The 20,771-nt window shown below is 43.7% G+C and overlaps 1 protein-coding gene across 5 annotated transcripts in view; it reads left to right on the top strand.

Moving 5' to 3' along the window:
* The first annotated feature begins 2,512 nt into the window (after positions 1 to 2,512).
* Positions 2,513 to 20,771, top strand: part of TEC (tec protein tyrosine kinase) — a 58,275-nt gene continuing 40,016 nt past the window's right edge. The window contains exons 1-2 of one of the 5 annotated variants that reach the window (XM_077301909.1): positions 2,950 to 3,084; positions 20,626 to 20,719. In XM_077301909.1, the coding sequence (XP_077158024.1) occupies positions 20,696 to 20,719 (24 nt within the window). In that variant the 5' untranslated portion in view covers positions 2,950 to 3,084; positions 20,626 to 20,695. Of the gene's footprint in view, positions 3,085 to 3,392; positions 3,415 to 20,405; positions 20,536 to 20,625; positions 20,720 to 20,771 lie in introns of those variants that run through there. The other 4 variants (XM_077301908.1, XM_077301906.1, XM_077301905.1 and 1 more) reach the window with 4 other exon arrangements.

Here is a 20,771-nt window from a genome sequence, read left to right as displayed (position 1 = left end):
TACCTTTATGTTTATCACATTTAGCATCCTGAAGAATTACAAGTACAAAACAATAAAATCAGAGTCCAGTAGCACCTTTAAGACCAACAAAGATTTATTCAGGGCGTGAGCTTTCTAGTGCTTGTACAGCAATAGCTATGCTGTAAGAAAAATCATACCTGGATTCTATATACCTTGCATTTGTTCTGTTTGTATCCTGCTTTTCTCCCCAGTTCAGATTCAAAGTGGCTTTTAACTTGGCTAAATTCTGTCACACCTAGCCAACTTCCTATTTTCAGAAAGAGTAAAGATACAACTGAACTGAAAATCCTAGTCTTGACCTTTAAAGGCTTAAATAGTTTTTGGGGACCTGGATATATAAAGAACAAGCTGGTGTCATATGAACCCATTATTAAAAACTATGATGATGCAAATAATTGTTGGCACCTGCCTTGGGTCTTGGGATGCTCAAGAGAAAGCGGAAGCCTCTAAATAATTTTAACAAAATAAGAATACAACCACCAAGATGAAAAAAATTACATGACAGTATCCGTTTCTGTACTGATAATTTGATTCCGAAAGGCACATTATCTTCTTCCAAGCTTCATTTATACACATACTATTAAAAGAGGTGAAAATCTAATTCACTGCAATATCAGATATTTAGAAAGAGCAGTGTTATCCTGATTGCTCCATAAAAAAATGGAATGTCTTATTTAGGGCAGCTTCTGCAAGATAAAACACTAATTTATTTATTTTTAACACTCAAATCATGTTTAAGGTCCATATGTGGCTTTTAATTTTTGTATGGGTTATCTTGTTTGTATCCAATTATTTTTGATGTTCAGGATTGTTTGTTATTACAAGAAATGGTCACAAAATGGGTACAGAGGCTGTTATTAAGTCTTCATCTCTCACATTCAGGTTAGCAATTGCAAAGCAGTAACAATGTAAGTGACAGAAAATCTATTTATGCATAGTCTCTCAGAGAAAGAATTTGATATGGGGAAGATAGTAACACTGCTTTTGCTTATATATGGAACCCACAGAATCTTCCCCAACAGTGCAATATATGGAAGAAATTGAGCACACAGAAACTTTTTCTGTTGGGTTATGGTGCCTGCCACTTAACTTTCTTGATCATTTATAAATTCCATATTTCCCCCCAAGGGTGGGTGAGTGGGTTGGTGTAATAACTATATTAAATAACACAAGATACAAAAAAGGAAGAGGACTATGACACAAGATGCCATTGTTCCACTGTATACTGCATTGGTCAGACTCCACCTGGAGTACTGCGTGCAGTTCTGGTAGCCGCACTTCAAAAAGGACGTGGGGAAAATTGAGAGGGTTCAGAGAAGAGCAATGAGAATGATCCGGAGCCTGGGGTCCAACCCCTATGAGGAAAGGCTGAGGGATTCGGGAATGTTCAGCCCGGAGAAGAGGAGGTTGAGAGGGGACAGGATCGTTGTCTTTATGTATTTGAAAGGTTGTCACTTAGAGGAGGGCAGGGAAAGGTTCCTGTTAGCAGCAGAGGATAGGACATGAAGTTATGGTTTTAAATTACATGGAGAACGTTATCAACTAGATATAATCAGGGGGGGAAATTTCACAGCCAGAGAGTAGTTCAGCAGTGAAATTGACTTCATTGACAGTCTTCAAGCAGTGGTTAGATGGATGCTTTAGGCCGGTGGTCCCCAACCACCAGGCCGTGGCCCAGTGCCGGGCCGCGAAGGCCCTGGCACCGGGCCGCGGCTCCCTCTCCCCACCCCCCCCCAGTAAGAAACTTCCCAGGCCGCAAGCAAATTGGCCGCAAAAGCGGCCGATTAGCTTGCAGCCCGGTAAGCTTCTTTTTGTGGGAGGGGGGGAGAGGGAAGCAGGGCCATCCACAAATGCGCATGCGTGGCACTCCCACGCATGTACACATGCGTAGGAATGCTGCACATGTGCATTACGGTCACACATGTGCGGCCGGGTGATAGCCCTCCCCACCGCTGCTTGTCCGCAGCCTCGAGAAGGTTGCGGACCACTGCTTTAGGCTGATCCTGCATTGAGAAGGGGGTTGGCCTGTATGGCCCCTTCCAACTAGAATTCTAGTCAGTTTTGGTTAGAGTAGTTACTAGTCACCTGCATGTCACTCTCGCTATGGCTCAAACCTACCCAGAAGCTGTCTTTACTGCTCAACAAACCCATATCACAGAATCTCATTTTTGTAATCGGACCAGTTCTGGTTACAAAAAGGCATTCCGCACATGCCTGTAGACTCATTATTCATTCACATTTACAGCAGATTCTGGAGATAAGGCCTAGGAAATTCTGGTGCATACTAAAGGGCATTTTTTTTCCATTTTTCACATCTGTAAAGGACATTGGTACCAAAAAAAGGTGTACTTTTATCTCCCCACCCACATCACTTGCAGGTGAGGCTTCAAGGCACTTTTCACAACCTGTGCCTCAACCTCTTTAGGAATCCATCCTCAAAAGGTCTCTCTCTTCTCTCTCCTTCCTTCTTCTTTTCTGACTTCTCCTTCCTTCTTCCTTTCTCTAGTCTTCCTCTTTCCTTCTCCTTTTTCTTTATTCTTCCTTCTTTCTCTTCTCCCTCTTCCTTCCTTCCTTCTCTTCCCCTTTCTCTTCTCCCCCTTCTTTCTTCCTTCTCCCCGTCCTTTCTTTTCTCTCTCTCTTTCTTCTCCCTCCCTTCTCCTTTCCCTCTTTATTTCTCTTCGCCTGCCTGCCTGCCTGCCTGCCTGCCTTCCCTTTTCCCTGGAGGGACAGGCGGAGAGTCGCCTGAAGCAGCACCTGCTGGAGCGCGCGGGCAAGGCTGCCGCCCAGAACTCGCAACCGCCGTTTCCTTCGTCGCTTTCTGCACCAGCCACCTCCTCCTCCTCCTGGCCCTCGAGCCAAAAACAACCGTGCGGCGTCGGCGTCGGAGGGGAAGCCGCGCTCTCTCCCTGCCTCCCTCCCTGCCTGCCTGGCTGGCTGGCTGGGCGACCTCGCGCGGAACGAGGCGGAGGCGGCTCGTCTGGCTGCAGCCCCCGGGGGCCTCTGGGGTTTCCCTCCTCGCCGGCCTCCGTGGGGTGCCCCCTGCCCTTCCCGGGACCTCTGCAGGTAAGGGGAGCGCGGCTGCTCCGGGGGCTTTCGCTTCTGGTCAACTTGGTTGCAGCTGGGAAGGGAGGTTGTCGTGCGCTGGAGGCAGCATTTCCCCCTCTCCCCCCTCGGAAACCTTCTGGCGAGCAGGAGGCGCCCGCTCCTTCAAGGAGTTGCTCCCTTCCTCCCTTCCCTCGACGCCGATTCCCCACCTGGCCCGCGCGGACCTGTTGCGCCGCGTGCTTTGGAGCCTGAAGAGGAGGCGATGCGAGGCATGCCTCGAGGCTTACCGGGGAGACGCGCTTCCCCGCTGCCTCCCGCTCCCGTGCCAGTCGGCGGCGCCCAGTGCAGGTGAGGGGCAAGAGACGGAAGGAAGGGCTCCTTCGTGCCCATGGGTCTTTCCGCGGAGGGAGGGCTGGCTTGGAAGCGGTGGGACGCTAAAGGGAGCCTCCACTTTCAGAGGCAGCGAGTCTTGGGACGCCAGTGCTGAGAAGCGCCATTAGAGGGCGCCCTTTGCCCCCCCCCCCACCTCCCAAGCCTTCTTCGTCGGCCTTCCAGAGTAACCCGTGAGTCGCCGTGTGAAATAGGAAGGTGACTCGGGCTCAGCATGTGGGTTGGGACCCCAAAATGGTCCCCAAAGGGGTTCGCGGCCAGTCGTCCCTAAGGGCTGCCCCTGCCGTTAGGAAGCCATTGCTCTCTTTTGTTCTTTGGAAACCAAGTGCTGAACCTGCAAAAGGTATCTTCCATGCCATAGATAAGGTGATCTTTGTTCTTAACTACATCTACATTCTGATGGTGTCCCAGGGGTTTCCAAGGTGATTTTCTTAGTCTTGGGGGGGGGGGGTGTCAAGAGAGTAACGAAGGAGAGGGTGGTCAAATGCAACCTTCATAGGCAAAGGCTGTGTACTCAGAACGCCTCTCGCTAGGGATTCCTCGTAGGGACAGCTGTGTCCTTTGTGGGATGTTTGTTGGTTCCTCTAGATCAGGAGTAGTCAACCTGTGGTGCTCCAGATGTCCATGGACTACAATACCCATGAGCCCCTGCCAGCAAATGCTCATGGGAATTGTAGTCCATGGACATCTGGAGCACGACAGGTTGACTACCCCTGCTCTAGACTTTCTGGCTAGCCGCTGTCAAAAATGGAATGCTGAACTGGATGGGTGCTGAACATGATGCCCAGGGCGTCAAAAAAATCCTGGGCCAGCCCTGAGTTGATCACCAAACCAAAAAGGTTGGGAAATGCAGGTCTAGATGGGCCAAGGGATCTCATCCAGCAGGGTACTTTTTACTGTGTTCTTGGTGTAGTGGTCAGGAGCAGTGGCTTCTCCTCTGGTGAGCTGGGTTTGATGCCCCGCTCCTTCTCCACATGCAGCCAGCTGGGTGACCTTGGGCTCGCTACAGCACTGATGAAGCTGTTTTGACTGAACAGTGATATCAGGGCTCTCTCAGCCTCACCTACCTCACAGGGTTTGGTGGGGAGACGGAAGGAGATTGTAAGCTGCTTTGAGACTCCTTCTGGTAGACCATTTATGCACTGAGAACTTCACTGCCCCAGTTCCCATGCAGGAGCACAAACTGGGGGGTGGATGAGGTGCACATGGCCAAATGCTCCCCCATGTGGGTGCAGGAAGAGGTGGGGCAACCTGCCATGACTAAAACTCCAGCCTGCAGCCTGGCATGAAACCTCCAGTGCATAAATGGCCGTAGAGAAAAGCAGCATATAAGAACCAACTCCTCCCCCTGCTGCTGCTAAAGAGCCCTGTCTCTCCATTTCCTTCCGTTGTACAGTGCTTGAAGCTTTTCTCAACGACTTCATTTTTCTGCAGCAGGGTTGCTTCGTAAACTGTCAATTCCCTTAAGGAGGAAGGGGAAACCCAGGAACGGTCAACCACACAATGGACTAGGCGGTTTTTATCATCAAATAGCTACAGCTCAAAATTCAGAAATGCTGACTATTTAGATAACGGCTTGTTAGTGAACTGTTTGTGAAAGGGGAAGGCATATGCTAGCATGCAGACTTTATGTGTACCAGAGTCATGAGTTGGAGAGGATAGTGGTTTTTAAAAGCATTCCTCAAAGCAAAGTAGAAGCAGGTACCAAAAAGGGGGATTTCTTCCTCGTACCGTTGGATGCTATCTTCCACATATTTTCAAGGTATTTTTTTACCCCTTGAGGGAATTCCTGGCAGTGCCCCTGCCTAATTTTTTTAAGTTACTGGACAGACAAAAAGTTCAACATGAAGCATTTCCCATCATCACTGTGTTGGGAACAGCTTCTGCAGGTTAATGTCTGCCTGTCCAGGTAAGTCACAGGAGTCTTGCCAGAGGGAAGAATCTTGGTGCATTAGGATTGGAATCTCTGTTTCCTACATAAAAGTGGCTGAATTTAAGACATGACAGAGTTCCCCATGTTTTTAATAAATGACCAGGAACAATTTTTAAAAAACGAATGCTGCTATTTTGCAAACCAGGGAGAAGTTGTAACTGCACCATCTCTCTGTTCTGTAAAATTCTTGAAGGCACAGGAGTTGTGTTTGATTTTGAACCTGGCAAACGTAATCCTAAATCGAAGCTCAGTTCCATACTGCTCACAAATAGATTTTGGAAACTTTTCCCTTCAAAGATTACCTTTTCCTTAATGCTATGCAAACAAGTCCTGCAAATAATAAACACAAAAATTACTAGAACAATACACGTTTGCTGCCTACCGGCATCTATCATTGATAAAAGGGAAAAATTATCACAATACTGTCTGATCTGTCACATGGAATCCTTAATAGCTGCAGATAACTGGGCAAGGTGCCCTGACCTGGAGAACCGAGGCAAGCCCGAGCTCCTCAGATCTCAGAAGTTAAGCAGGGTCAACCTTGGCTAGCACTTGGATGGAAGACCTCCAAGGAACACTAGAGGTCATGATACGGAGGCAGGCAATGGCAAACTACCTTGGAACATCCCTTGTATGGCTGCCAGGCAATCCTAGGCTCCCCTGGCTACACTGCGCACATGCCATATGATACACGCATGAATGAATTTCAATTTATTGTTGAAGCCAAAGCCATAACAACCACGCAAGCAAAGTGTTAAAATGGTAAATATGATAAATGCATAAATAGTTAGGCAAGTGGTTAGTTGAAAGCCTATTACAAATAGGCTTCTGTGCTTTGGCCGCCAATGACATGGTGTGGGCGGGGCCCGAATTGGACAGCACTGCGGTATGTGTGGGGGAGGGGCAGCGGCAGCGCACCGGTTGGCACGTGCACACAGGCGCAGATCTCTGTGCCTGCATGCGTGCACCGACTGGTGCGCCGGCACTGCCGCTCCCCCCCACACACCGCAGTGCTGTCCAATTCGGGCTTGAGCAGCTGCTTTGGTGGCTGAAGTGCACAAGCCTAATTACAAACACAATTTGGGTATATCTGTGCTGCAGGTTTTTCTTCTTGGCGTGGTTGGTTCACTGCCTTCACAGTGAGCAAAATGCTGCTTTCTTCACATTTTAATCTCCGGATTAGAGGACCAAATGGTACCTTTCAAGAAACCGGCTGTGACCAGCAATTTCTGTTTTGCTGACTCCAGATTAATAATGAAAAGCTGATTTAAGCATCACATGTGGGAATGGCATTTGTGCTTCCCCCCCCCCCCCCGGTGAGTCATAGAGATCTAGCTGCTTGTTAAAACAAGTTTTAGAATTCAAAACAATATATATATATATATATATATATATATATATATATATATATATAGTTTTATACTATATATACTATATAGTTTTACACTATATATATGTGTGTGTGTGTGTGTGTATCTGATAATATAGAACAACCTCTCCCCCAATATTCTACCTAGCTAGTAGGAAGGTGGATACTGTGAACCAAAATACAGATTTACTAAGCCCAGAAATCAGTAGACATAGCAAGAAAATAAATGCTATAAAATCAAAAGAAGAAGAGCTTTTTTTTGTACCCTGCTTTTTACTACCTGAAGGAGTCCCAGAGTCCCATTTGCCTTCCCTTCCTCCCCCCGCAACAGACACTTTGTGAGATAGATGTGGCTGGGAGAGTTCGGAGAGAACTGTGACTAGTCCAAGGTCACCCAGCTGGCTGCATGTGGAGGAGGAGTGGGGAATCAAACCTTCCTCTCCAGATTAAAATTCTCCAGATTAGAATGACAATGCTCTGTTCCATCCATATTTCCACACTACTCAGCCAAACTTTGCCCTCCATGGAGAGTCTGCTAGGTGAAGGAGAGAACATTGAAAATGGCTGGCAGAGAATTTGCTACTGTCCATATTCTATATGTTCCTCTTTTTATATGTTCCTAGAGACTGAGCCATCATATATAGTTTTCACGTGGACTCTCAAATATCTATATCGCTGATGGTCTGTCTTGAACTCAACCATCTCCCCTTCTCTCCCATCACATGCCACTTCCTCCTCCTCACAGTCACAGGGCTGGCTACTGGTTTTTCCCTTCCTCTATGGTTTCTTCTCCCTCCTCCTTTTTTAGTTTCCCTCAATCCCAATTTCAGAGAGTTCAGAGAGCTCTTTTTTTTACACTCTGCTTCTACTGATAACTTATTTCGGGGGAGCTGAAGAGAACCCATCCCAGGAGACTTACTTAGATGAGACTGGCCCTGTTGTGGGTTCCCCCACCGTGCCCAGAGCCAGCAATCCATATGTGCAGCTGTCATGGCGTGCTGGTTCAAAGACCAACGCAGGCAAAAAAGGGTTGTCAGAAAGGTGGGTGAGTGGAACATGTACTGCATGGCAAGAATGTTCTTTATTTGGGTCTTGGGAACTGCAGACATTGTTGGGGCAAGCCTTATATCTGTGACTAAGAAGCATTGTGCTTAGGCCAGGAGTGGCCATGCTATGGCTCTCCAGATGTCCATGGGCTAGAATTCTGGCAGACTGTAGTGCTGGCAGGGGCTCATGGGAGTTGTAGTCCATGGACATCTGGAGAACCACAGTTTTGCCACCCCTGGCTTATGCTTTCTGGTGCCAGCCTTTGTGTTACCTAACTCTGAACGTGCTTCATTTAGTTTCAGAGGATAGGCTGGTTTGCAGTAGAAAGGTTAGCTTCATATCCAGTAGTACCCTAGAGACAAAACAACTTTTCAGCTTTTGGGAATCCAGGCTCCTTTGCCAGATACAAGTAAGGATGGAGCTTTCTTAGTCTTTATGTCCCAGTCAGAAGGTGGGAGGGGAGTTGTGAGGAATGCTTGTAAAGGAATCCCGGGTACAGTGTATGTTGTAATCAGCTTGTTTAGAGCAGAGGGGAAATGCATCTGTAGAGCAACAAGAATCTTCTGTTCAGCCTCGGGGAGTTCATTGTTCTGAACTTGTGAATTAACTCAAGTTCCATAATCCCTCATTGTAATTTCCCCTTGAAGTTTCTTTGTTTGATGACTCTTAGGTCAGCAGTCGAAGATTAATATGTTCTTCCACTGTTTTTTTTAAGTGCTGCAGTTGTTAATATTGGGCTTAGGTCCATTTATCCTTTTCTGTAGTGACTGACCTGTTTGTGGAAGGACATTACTGACATTTGATGGCATATATAATGTTAGAAGATGAACAAGTGAATGAACCTGAGATGGTATAGCTGGTGTTGTTGGGTCCAATTATTGCGTGGTCAGAGTGGATATAGGGATAAGAGTTAGCATCTTAGTTTGTTACAGGTTGTGGTCTCAGAGTCCTAGTTTAGTTTATTATTATTATTACTGAGATCAGCTGTCAATAATATCAGCAGTACATCATACACGTTGGATGCCCCTAGAGTTCATGGCCATGCTTGGAAGGGTATTGCTGTGGGTGAGAAGCTGTACTGTGAAGTCTTGTCTATTCTGATATATCTGATTTGCATGTTTTCCATATTGCGGAAATACCTCACATCTGTTAAAATGGCATGCTGTCTTTGCTCTGAACTCTTCATCTTCTAATGCATACAAATTTAATGGTCTGCAAAATGTGACATGACTTTTTAATTTTTTTTTGGCGTGGGTGGTTTCTTTGTTAAGGTTATTTTAGGGCAGTGGAAAGGTGCACATGTTCAGCCACATTTCAAAAAGCAAGAAAACTACAATTTCAGTCATTTCAGAGTATTGTAGCATTCTGTAATAACTTTTTTGCTGGCATTATTTTGTCAAAACAAGTCAAAAAGACCTTGGAAGAACAGATGCTATGTAGAAGTAGAACTACATAGTGTAGAAGTAGAACTTGACTTACCTTTTAAAAATCTTAATACAAAGGAACTGGTGTTTCACATTCCGAGAAGATTGTTACTAAAGAGTTTGTTCCCCTTCTAGTCTAATGAATAACATTTTTTCAGACCCTCCATGATTCATTACACAGGCAACTACTGGTCAGTAAATTTTGGAAGAAATATAATAATATAAGAGCTGTTTTTTGTACCCACTTTTTACTACCACAAGGAGTCTCAAAGCAGCTTACAGTAGCCTTCCCTTCTTCTCCCCACAGCAGGCACCTTGTGAGGTAGGTGGGGCTGAGAGAGCTCTGAGAGAACTACAACTGGCATATGGAGGAGTGGGGAATCAGAGGTTGCTACTCTTAACCACTGCACCAAGTTGGCTCTCAAAGAGATCTCAGTTTGTTGATTGTCTAGAATTATATTATGTGGCAAGAATGTTGCATTTTAGAGGGCAGCATGAAAATGTTTTTAAAGGGTATGTATGGATAGAAATAAAATTGTATAATGCAGCACTGTCTCACCCTGCAAGAGCATTTTTTTTCAGTAGGTAAAGTTGCCACATAACTATGTCTGACTTGTAGCAAAGGATGTTTGTGGTTAGTCAGGACCCAGTGCAGTTTATGCAAGCACAGTTGGTTGTCTTAAGAGACAACCAAGCAGGCTTATCTTTCATCTATGGAAGTTTTGACTGGATCATACCCGTTTTATTTTGACACTCAAATAAGTAAGGTAAGAATCCCAAGTGGCTTTGTTAGTCCCACAGAATTAAATAAAAACCAAATTGGAATGATGTAGGTTTATTCTAGTTGGTCTGTGCTGAAACCAGAAGGCCAATGACCTTTCTCATGTTATTTTTCTTCTAATATTATGCAAACATACTCATGTTTAGGTAACAGCAAAACTTTTTTGCTTCTTAAAACAGTTCTGTAGCACATCTGAATAAGCTAGTTTCCTTTCATGGTGTTTTGTTTCTATTTCCCCTTTCGTTTCATTTCATTATTGTCAGCTGACTTTGAACTCTTTCCACTGAAAAATCTATTTGAGATGTTGCTGTGTGCTCAGACTCCATCCTGAGTGTTTAGTCCATGGTGGCCCCTACACACATGCAAGAAATAAACAGTTGTGCAACTGTGTGAAATAACTGAACATATGTGATTTCTAAGGAGACAAACAATTTTGGAGTTAAGACTAAAGATGTTACCCTCGTAGCTTTCGTGTTCTGGAAACACTGACAGGGAAAAAACAAAACAAAACCTTTGCTACTGTATCATCACAAAATTCAGTCTGTTGTTAAAGTGGAAATACACCAAGCTCCGAATATTTTTATATGAGGCTTTTGAGAAGATAGTTATTCAACTATCCATGAACAGCAATTATCTGTTTCTACAGAGAGGTTGAAACAAGTAGTTATGGATGTCATCTGCTAGGCCATGTATGGTTAACAGCTGTATGGGTAGAGAATCTGCAGTGGGGAGGAGAAGGCTGTTAGATCAGGTGGGTCCCATGAACTTGGAAATTAACTCCAGTGGGTTCAGAAAGACTGCAGGTGGGAGGACAACATGAGAAAGATCCATAACAGATGTGCCTCCAAGGGGGGGGGGATTTTATGAACTTGGTGCTGCTACCAAAATGGCCCTATGTGGTCAAAATCTCAAAACCAACAGCAATACTTTAATGGCACGGTAAAAATAATCCAAGTACATAATAATAAAATATATGTAGACAACTTGGAATAAAAAGATATTTGTGATAGTATAGTAGTGATAGTAATACTGAAAACCTAAAGACAGAATGATGGGTATAACAAGTTTGGTATATGAATTAAATTAAATTAAACATTTATAGGATACTTAAAATAAGAATTTGAACTTTGTTGCTAATTAAATTAACTAGAGGGAAAATCATTATATATCCTATGGGAATATAAGGGAATATAAGAGACAAGTTATTTCTTACAGGTGCAAGTTCTGTCTTACAGAACTGTGGCCGCTCTATGTGGTCATCTACAGAACCGCAGCCCCATACGAATCATGTTAGTTAATCTCAACATATAGGCTTGCTCATATACAGAAGCCAGTCCTTAGTATCCTGGCCTCAAACCATTTAGGTCTTCAAAGGTCAAAGGCTTGGGCACATCAATGGAAAGGGATCCCAGGAAGCTCCACCCCAAAGAGGTTTAATACCATTGCTTGTTGTTGTTAGTTGCGAAGTTGTGTCCAACCTATCGCGACTCCATGGACAATGATCCTCCAGGCCTTCCTGTCCTCTACCATTACCTGGAGTCCATTTAAGTTTGCACCTACTGCTTCAGTCACTCCATCCAGCCACCTCATTCTCTGTCGTCCCCTTCTTCTTTTGCCCTTGATTGCTCCCAGCATTAGGCTCTTCTCCAGGGAGTCCTTCCTTCTCATGAGGTGGCCAAAGTATTTGAGTTTCATCTTCAGGATCTGGCCTTCTAAGGAGCAGTCAGGGCTGATCTCCTCTAGGACTGACTGGTTTGTTTGCCTTGCAGTCCAAGGGACTCGCAAGAGTCTTCTCCAGCACAAGAGTTCAAAAGCCTCAATTCTTTGACGCTCGGCCTTCCTTATGGTCCAACTTTCGCAGCCATACATTGCAACTGGGAATACCATAGCCTTGACTAAACGCACTTGTTGGCAGGGTGATGTCTCTGCTTTTTAGGATGCTGTCTAGATTTGCCATAGTTTTCCTCCCCAGGAGCAAGCGTCTTTTAATTTATTTGCTGCAGTCCCCATCTGCAGAGATCTTGGAGCCCAGGAAAATAAAATCTGTCACTATCTCCATTACTTCCCCATCTATTTGCCAGGAATGGAGAGGGCCGGATGCCATGATCTTTGTTTTCTTGATGTTGAGTTTCAAGCCAACTTTTGCACTCTCCTCCTTCACCCGCATCAACAGGCTCTTTAGTTCCTCTTCACTTTCTGCCATTAGAGTGGTATCATCTGCATATCTGAGGTTAATATTTCTCCCTGCAATCTTAATCCCAATTTATGACTCATCTAAACCTGTCTTTCTCATGATGTGCTCTGCATACAAGTTAGTTCTGCTAAATCTCTAGCCAATAGCATCTCCATCTCTTCTAGATTATATTTCGGCTTGTACACCCTCATCAAATGCATCACCTCATCTAGAAACTAGTTTCATTCTTCTTTGTGTACACAAGACGTAGAGCTGGGTGTCAGGCTCACCTAGCATTGTCATGTAGGTATTAAAGAAGAGACTAGAACTAATTAGGAGCCTTGTGGAACCTCCAGATTGGAGGAAGTGCAGCCATTTCCTAGCAACAAAGGATGCTGAATCAGTATATTCATAATTTCACAAACAAAGACAACCCGATTTAATTTTTTTTACGATCACATTAGAACACCTTACCTAGCTAATATGACCACCATTCCATTAAGAATGGCTTTTACCTGTATAAAATTTCAAACTATTCCTGCATCTATGCATTTTGTATTCCAAGATCCCAACACCCGTGTATATGTGGGAACCTGGAAGTTCAGGACCTTACCTATTATGTTTAATGTGTGCACTCTACCATAAACCAAGGGATGGATTTATTTTAAGGTCAATGCCTGGTGTACCCGCAATGTCAGAGCATGATAAATTGATCTTTTTATTCCCTGATTCCAGCCCATATGCCTCCAGTAGGGTGGCTCTTTATGCACCTCTTTACCAAAGAAAAATCAGAGCTAAAATGGTTACGTAAAAAAAAAAAAAGCTACCTCTAGACACTGGAATTCTGGAACACTGTTTCAAATTGTTTATGGAATTTTATTTATTGTTTTCTGTTTTATCTGATTTATATTTTTATTATCCCATTGTGAAGGCCTTTGCTCAATATAGTAAACCATCCGTCCATCCATCCTGGTAACACCTTGTAGATTCCTGGGGCCCACATCTTCTGTGACTAATCAGAATCAATGTATTGCGGTAGTTCTTGGTCCCAGGGAGGTGTTCCAGAAAAATACCATTGTCAAAAGCTGCTGAGAAGTTCAGGAGAAAAAAAGTTGTACGTCCCTGTCTGTTTTCCAGTCTAAGTACTCAAGTAAATGAGGAACGTAGAGAGGGCCAGGCTTGTGTGCTATGCTTCCATAAGTAGGGAGTTTTCATTTCTTCAGCTTGCATACTGATGTACTGGAACTCACAGAAGACAATTTCCTTTTCTAGAACATTTTAATTGGCTGCAATCAAATACACTGTTCAAAGCCACATGTTCAGCATAATGAAATACCAGTCCAGTTTCTTATATGATTGAAACTATAACCAAATGACTTTTGAAAACAGAGGTGAAGAAAATAGAAAAAATAACCCAATTGGTGCTTGTAGGGAAATAATCTTCTATGTTTGTGAAACCCCAACACATTTCTCATCAAGCTTCTTCAGATTTTCAGTAGAATGTTACTTTCTCTGATATACCCCCCTGAAGAAGCTATTAACAAGCAATACATTCAGGTTTCACAAATGTTAAAGATTCTTTCCCTGCAAGCACCAATTCCCCACCCTCCCTTTTCTTCTTGGTGTGGCCCTTTTCTTAAAAGAGATGTAGCTGTAGCCTCATAGAACAAAAATGGGATATCTTGGACTGTGTGGCTTTTGAATCTGAAGTTAAACCACTTCACCTTTCTCAACAACCCAGTTGCCTCAAAGATATCCATTGACAACATCAGAGATTATTTCAGAGCAGGGAATCACTCTACTTGAGTTCATAGTGTTAAAGGACGTGAGGCATTAGCACCCTAGATTTTCAGCACATTCTGTAGCCATTTTTTCATAAATAGCCCACCACGACCACTGTCTGCCCTGTGTCTGTTTTAGGGAGAGGAAAGAGAAGGTGATTATAAGCTGCTTTGAGATCTCCTGATAGAGAAAAGTGGTTTATAAAAACCAACTCTTCTTCTTCTGTGTACTGTACACTGAAATTGGTCAGGTGTAATGGGCATAGCTAGCTGTAGGTTCAATAGGGGGCAAATGGCTTAAATGAAGATTCACAGTGTTATTTTTATTTCTGCCAACTCTTATTTTGTAAACACATGAGTTTGTATTTAGATACATACATGCATACATGTGTGCATGTCTTATGCAGTCTTGTGTAGAAAAAAAATTGAGTCAAAGGAACCTTTAAGACCAACAAAGTTTATTCAAGGTGTAAGCTTCATGTGCACGCACGCTTCCTCAGACCTTCTGGTGCCTGCACATGAAAGCTTACACCTTGAATAAACTTCGTTGGTCTTAAAGGTGGCATTGAACTCAAATTAATGCTAATTCAGACCAACGTGGCTGCCCACTTGAATTAGTTGTGTGAAGAAAGAAAAACAGCTGGTAATTAAGTCACTTGTGTTGAAATAGTGACTTTTTTGATGGCACCTCAGAAAGTCAGAACAGTAGTCAAAAGACTTATAATTGTTTTAGTTAAAATAAAATACTGTCTGCCAGATGAGAGAGCTTGTTGGACAGCATTTCCTTCTGCTAAAAACAGGTTAATATGTTTTAACTTCCTCTTTTTTGTACCTCACAATAAATTAGACCATTTCCTTTGAAAACATTTTTGCAACTTCCACTTAGTAATGACAGTTGCTGCTTAAGTAACATCTTGGTAGAAATATTTTAAGGGGATTTTTGTACAAATTGGGAGTGAAAAAGGCAAGACGTTTGTAGATAAGTAATAGATTTATTCGTGTATGGCTATAGTCCTTTACAAAATAACAATATAAACAGCCAATTAGTAAGAAGTTTACAATGAACTGGAAGTTGATAATTAACTGGCATGTCTTCATTCATTACAGTTATTAAAGTTGGAGACTCAAACTCCTGCTGCAGAGTTTGGACTTTGGGTGTGCATTCTTGTGGGAATTTGTTTGCATTCCGTGTCCCGGGCAGATCTCAGCTGCTGGCTTATTTCAATATTTACACCACTTTTCTCCTTACCCAAAGGGGCTTGCAACATTTCCCCCTCCAGTGTACCCTCTTAACAGCAATTCTGTAAAGTAGCTTAGACCAGGGGTAGTCAACCTGTGGTCCTCCAGATGTCCATGGACTACAATTCCCATGAGCCCCTGCCAGCAAACGCTGGCAGGGGCTCATGGGAATTATAGTCCATGGACATCTGGAGGACCACAGGTTGACTACCCCTGGCTTAGACTGCCTGGCCCAAGGTCACTCCGAAAGCTTCCATGGCAAATCGGGGATTTGAACCTGGGTCTGTCAAATTCTAACACTCTTAAGCACATAATGCACATGGAAGCTGCTCCTCATCTTGGCTTCCAGAACTGCAGTAGCTGCTTTGGAGCACCTACCTGATGTCACCGTCTAATCCTGCACTTCCCAGTCTTTCCCTGTACTGGGGGAACGTTTGCTGTCAAACTTAGTTTGATTTGCTCCGATTAGAAAGAATGCAAGCTGTCTGATTCGGAAATCTGTCAATTTTAGAAAGGCGCCATTTCTTCCCCCTCCACATGCCCCAAGAAGACTTTTCCAGTTATTTTTTTAAAATAGATAATTGCTGTTATTCTGTAGTGCAGTAACATTATAAAAAATGTCTGGCCACGATTTGTGGGTTACTCTGAATTCCCAGCTGTCATTAAAATAAATAAATTACTAGCATATGTTGTGGAGACATCAGGGGAAAAGGGGATTTTTCAAATACCTTTGCATTGAAAAGAGCTGGAAATGTACCTTTTTAAAAAGGAAAGAGGATTTTTTGTTTGCTTATCTTTGAATTTGTATGCTGCCTTTTCCTGAGGGATCAGAGTGGCTCACAACATTTCATAGGATAAAAATAATGATCAAAACATATTAAAATTGAAAAAAAAATCAAATTTACATTACTGTTTTGAGTAAATAATAGCATGTGGCAACAGCTTGTCACCCGTCCTTAATTCTCAAAGATCGGGCAGAATATAAATCCCATCCCCTCCCATAATAAATGAAATAGTAAATGTATTGTGCTATATATGGTGTTGGAGACGAATGCTGCTAATGCCATGGACAACCAAAGTTACCAACAAGACAGTTTTAGAGAGGAGTAAACCAACTATGTCATTAGAAGGCAAGACATTACATCTAAAGCTCACTTACTTTGGACACATCATGTGATCAAACCCGCTAGAAAAACCATTAATGCTCGGCATGGTCAGTGGCAAAAGGAAACGTGGTCACCAAAGGATCCGCTGGCTCGACATGGTCAAAGCCGACACAGGGATGACCGTGAACCAACAAAAAGAAGCGGTCTTTGACAGAGAGATGTGGCAAAAACTTTCCTATAGAATCGCCGAGGGTCGGACACGGCTAAACAGATAACATCATCATCATCATCATCATCATATAACACAATACAATGACTGATTTTTAAATTTTTATGTATTTAATTCTTTATATTTATTCCCTTCATTTATATTCCACTTTTCTTCCCAGTGGGGACCCAATGTGGCTTACAATGTTATCCTCTATTCCAGTTTCTCATAATAATCTTGTGGGGTAAGAGAGCCTGAGTGTGTGTGACTGGCCCAAGGTCACTCAATAACCTTCCCTGGTACAGTGGGGATTTGAACCTAGAATTCTTGTTTGTAATCGGACATTCTAGTCGCTATATGTAAAAGCCCTCTGATGGAGCAGCAGGAGGAAAATGCATTGAAACATGGCATCTGACAAAGAAAATGTGCCCAAAATTACTGTGTGGTCATTCTGTTCTCTGTATGAATTCTTCTGTACTTACAGTCCTCACCCTGCAAAACGTACCTAAACTACATTTATGCTAGTTCAGTTACCATGACTTGCTCCAAGAAATTCCAGGAATTGCAGAGAATAGACTAGAGAATTCCTTGGTAGAGATGTACATATAAACCATACACATAAACATGAAGCTGTCAAGTCACAGCTGACTTATAGGGACCCCATAAGGCTTTCCAGGCAAAGATTGGGGGAGCTTGATCTGTTTAGCCTGGAGAGGAGATGACTGAGAGGGGATCTGATAACCATCTTCAAGTATTTAAAAGGGTGCCATATAGAGCAGGGGTCATCAACCCCCGGTCCGCGGCCCGGTGGCAGGCCGCAAATGCCACGGTACCGGGCCGCCATCAGCCACGCCTGCCTTCCCCCGCCGGCAGCAAGAAGGAAGGGAAGAGGCAGGCGCAGCCGCCGGCATGGCAGTGACGCAAACGTGCGTGCGCGCTGTTGCCGCGCAAGCGCGTTAGCGCCCCCTAGTGGCGAAAACGCGCATGCGCAGTTGCAGCACATACACGTTAGCGCCACCTGGTGGCGAAAACATGCACGTGCGGCAATTGCGCGTGCGCGTTCTCGCAGCACCCGGGCCGTCGGCTCTTCCCTCACTCCAGAGGCGGTCCCTGACCTGAGAAAGGTTGGGGACTGCTAATATAGAGGATAGAGCAGAGTTGTTCTCTCTTGCCCCAGAGGGACAGACCAGAACTGATGGGATGGAATTAATTCAAAAGAAATTCTGTTAAAACATCCGGAAGAAGTTAAACATCTAGAGCGGTTTCTCAGTGGAACAGGCTTCCTCGGGGGTTGGTGGGTTCTTCATCTTTGGAAATTTTTAAACAGAGGCTAGATAGCCATCTGAGAAGCTGATTCTGTGAAGACTCAAGGCGGTGGTAGGTTAGAGTGGATGAGCAATAGGGTTGTGGATGTCCTGCATAGTGCAGGGGGTTGGTCTACATGACCCATGAGGTCCTTTCCAACTCTATGATTCTAAGAGATGGGTAGAGGTGGCTTGCTATTGCCTGTCTCTATGTAGCAACCGAGGACTTCCTTGGTGGTCTCCCATCCAATTCCTAAACAGAAGCGATCTTGCAGGCGTCTCAGATCTGGCCAGATCAGGTTAGGCTGGGCTATCCAGGTCAAGGCACACATAAATACATTTCTTAAAATTGTTTGGGATGGACCAATGGCTGTTAAACCAGTTTGTGTTTTAATGTAAACATATCTCTTGCCTCCCAGGAAGGAGATGTTTTGAATGTACACTTCTTTTCAGGAGGAGCAGTGTAAAGGGAAGGTTTTATTATTTTTTTAATGTAAAATATTTCCCCCCTAGTAGAAGGAGAACTATGATTAGTCTTAGAACAATGTAAGCTGATTCTGTGTGTTCTTATTCCTACAGAAAGAATGATTTATTTTCAGAATAACTTGAACTATACTTAATAAGCTTGATTTCTCTTTTATGAATCATACAATAAACATAATCATTGCTAAGTTACAATTTATGGGAGGGGTTGTGACTCAGGCTATACATTTTACATGCAGGAAGTCCAGCGTTCAGTTCCTGCTAATCTCTAATTTAAAAATCTCAGGCGTTGGAGGAAACCTTTCTCTGGCTGAGGGGCTAGAAAGCCACTGCCAGACCGAGCTAAAGGGACCACGGGTAATACTGGATCCACACAATGACTGTTTTCGGTGTTCTTTCTGCTGTTACTTCATTTTTTAGGCCATCCTTCCCTGAAGGCTCAGAGCAGTTTACAGATTAAAACCATAAAATATATCACATTCATACAATTATTAAAACATTAAAAGTATAAATCCTGAAACCAGTCGCTGAATGCTTCATCTTTATTCCAGGGGCAGCAACAGGGACTTATATCATGTAAAGATGTTCTTCTTGGGGTAGATTCTTGGTTAGGAAAGCCAGTGGTTTTGATGCTGCCTACTTCCCTGAACCATAGGCCCGGTGGAAGAGCTCTGCTTTACAATTCCTGCAGAACAACTTGAAGTCCCACAAGACTCTGATATCATTCGGCAGTGTTCCACCAGGCCGGGGGCAGAGCCAGAAAAGCCCTGGCCATGGTTGAGGTGAGTTTGACTGCAGAGGCAACCTCCCCATGCCATTTCCCCCTCATCTTTGTAGTGACAGGATCAGCAACTAAGACCAAACTGGTGGCACCTCTCAGTAGGCTAGATTTAGTCCAAGGTCTTCCAGTTGCCAACCTATTATCTAAACTTCAACTTGTGTTCATGAACTGCAACACTATAAGGGACTGAATTTGACATTAATCTAGGCAGGTTCTCTGTTATAGGTTGGTCGTTCTTTAAAAAAAAAAACTATGTTTACACGCAGGTTTATTTTATTTATTTATAATTTGATTTTTAAGACCACCTCACTTGGGCCAGCCAGCGGTAGGGGCTGTTATCTATCCTCAGCATGGTTGAGTTATCCCCCCCCCCCATGCATGCACACACTGTAGTTTGTAAAATATTTTGAGTGAGAGATAAATGGGCTAGGTTTCGAGGAGCAGGACTGAAGATGCGATTGACTCATCCCATGACACAGATAAGGCTACTCAGCCTCTCGGTGCTGTAGTTTCCCCACGGGGAAAATGAGAATCCTGATATGATCTCTTTTTAAAAAACTGGTCTTGAGATGTACAGATAAATATGGTTTGGCTCAGGCATGAAAAGTGTACTTGGGCTAATGAAAGGCAGGGGTGGGTGGGTTTGGGGTATACTTGCGTCCCTTTCCTGTTTGTAATCAGACCTGCAAATCCAGCTTGTGGGTGACGAAGTATACATATATTCTTTGCTAGCCTTTCTCTCCATCTGAGGGTTGCTAGGTTACTTCCGTGTTATTTATTATTATTATTATATCCCTCCAGCTGAGAATTGTAAAAAAAGTGTGGGGTACCAGATCCCTACGCGTGATTAGTTATCAGGCTTTTTCTGGTGATTGAGATCTGGTGGAAGATATTGGCGAGAGACAGTGCCTTCACTGGACTTAGAAGGGTGTGGCACTTTGCTTAGGACTTGCCATTTGAATTTCACCTTTCTATCTACTGTGGAAGTATCCTAATGATTTCGGCACCTTTCTGAAGCTGAAGCCTCTTTTGTGTCTTATTCCTCTGCTGAAACGTTTATGTTGGTGGCTTTATAAAATGTCATTCGGTTTGTTTCTAGAATATTGTTCTGACCACCGAAAGAAGGGTTGAGAGGCGTAAGTATCCTCACAAACAGAAGAGCTGAGTGCTTGAAATCCTTTCTGACTTCAGTGGTTGGTTGTGCACCCACAGTCTTCCAGCTAGACAGACTGGCTAAGCAAGGGTTGGTGGAGCCAAGAGAGCTCTCTGACAGCTGGTGTTATGGAAATTTGGGAGGGATGGCAGCTTGAACCTCCCACAGCTCTTGCAGATGAGGTCAGCCATTCATTGGCTTCTTAGTTTCCAGAGAAGAGGTTGTTGTTTTTTTTTAATGAGCACTGTGGCCATACGAGGAGGAGATTTTACAGTAGTAAGCTAGACTGAAACACAGGTAATTGAGTCTGAACTCTTTTTTCACAGGCGAGGTTGGCTGTGCAGGATTATTTGCTAAGGATTTTTTGTTTTTTGTTTTTTTGCAAAGTTTGGGATGAGCTCCTTTGGTGCCTTACGGTTGGAATGGAATTTCTGATAAAGGGAAATGCTGATTTGAGATGAAAAGTACCATGCTGTGCCAGGTTAGTCACTCACTGAATCAATGTTTTGTGTGTCTGGATGGATGTCTGCTTG

This window comes from Paroedura picta, chromosome 10 (assembly GCF_049243985.1).
Source record: "Paroedura picta isolate Pp20150507F chromosome 10, Ppicta_v3.0, whole genome shotgun sequence".
Taxonomy (NCBI): Eukaryota; Metazoa; Chordata; class Lepidosauria; order Squamata; family Gekkonidae; genus Paroedura; species Paroedura picta.
This window is presented reverse-complemented; position numbering and strand designations above follow the sequence as displayed.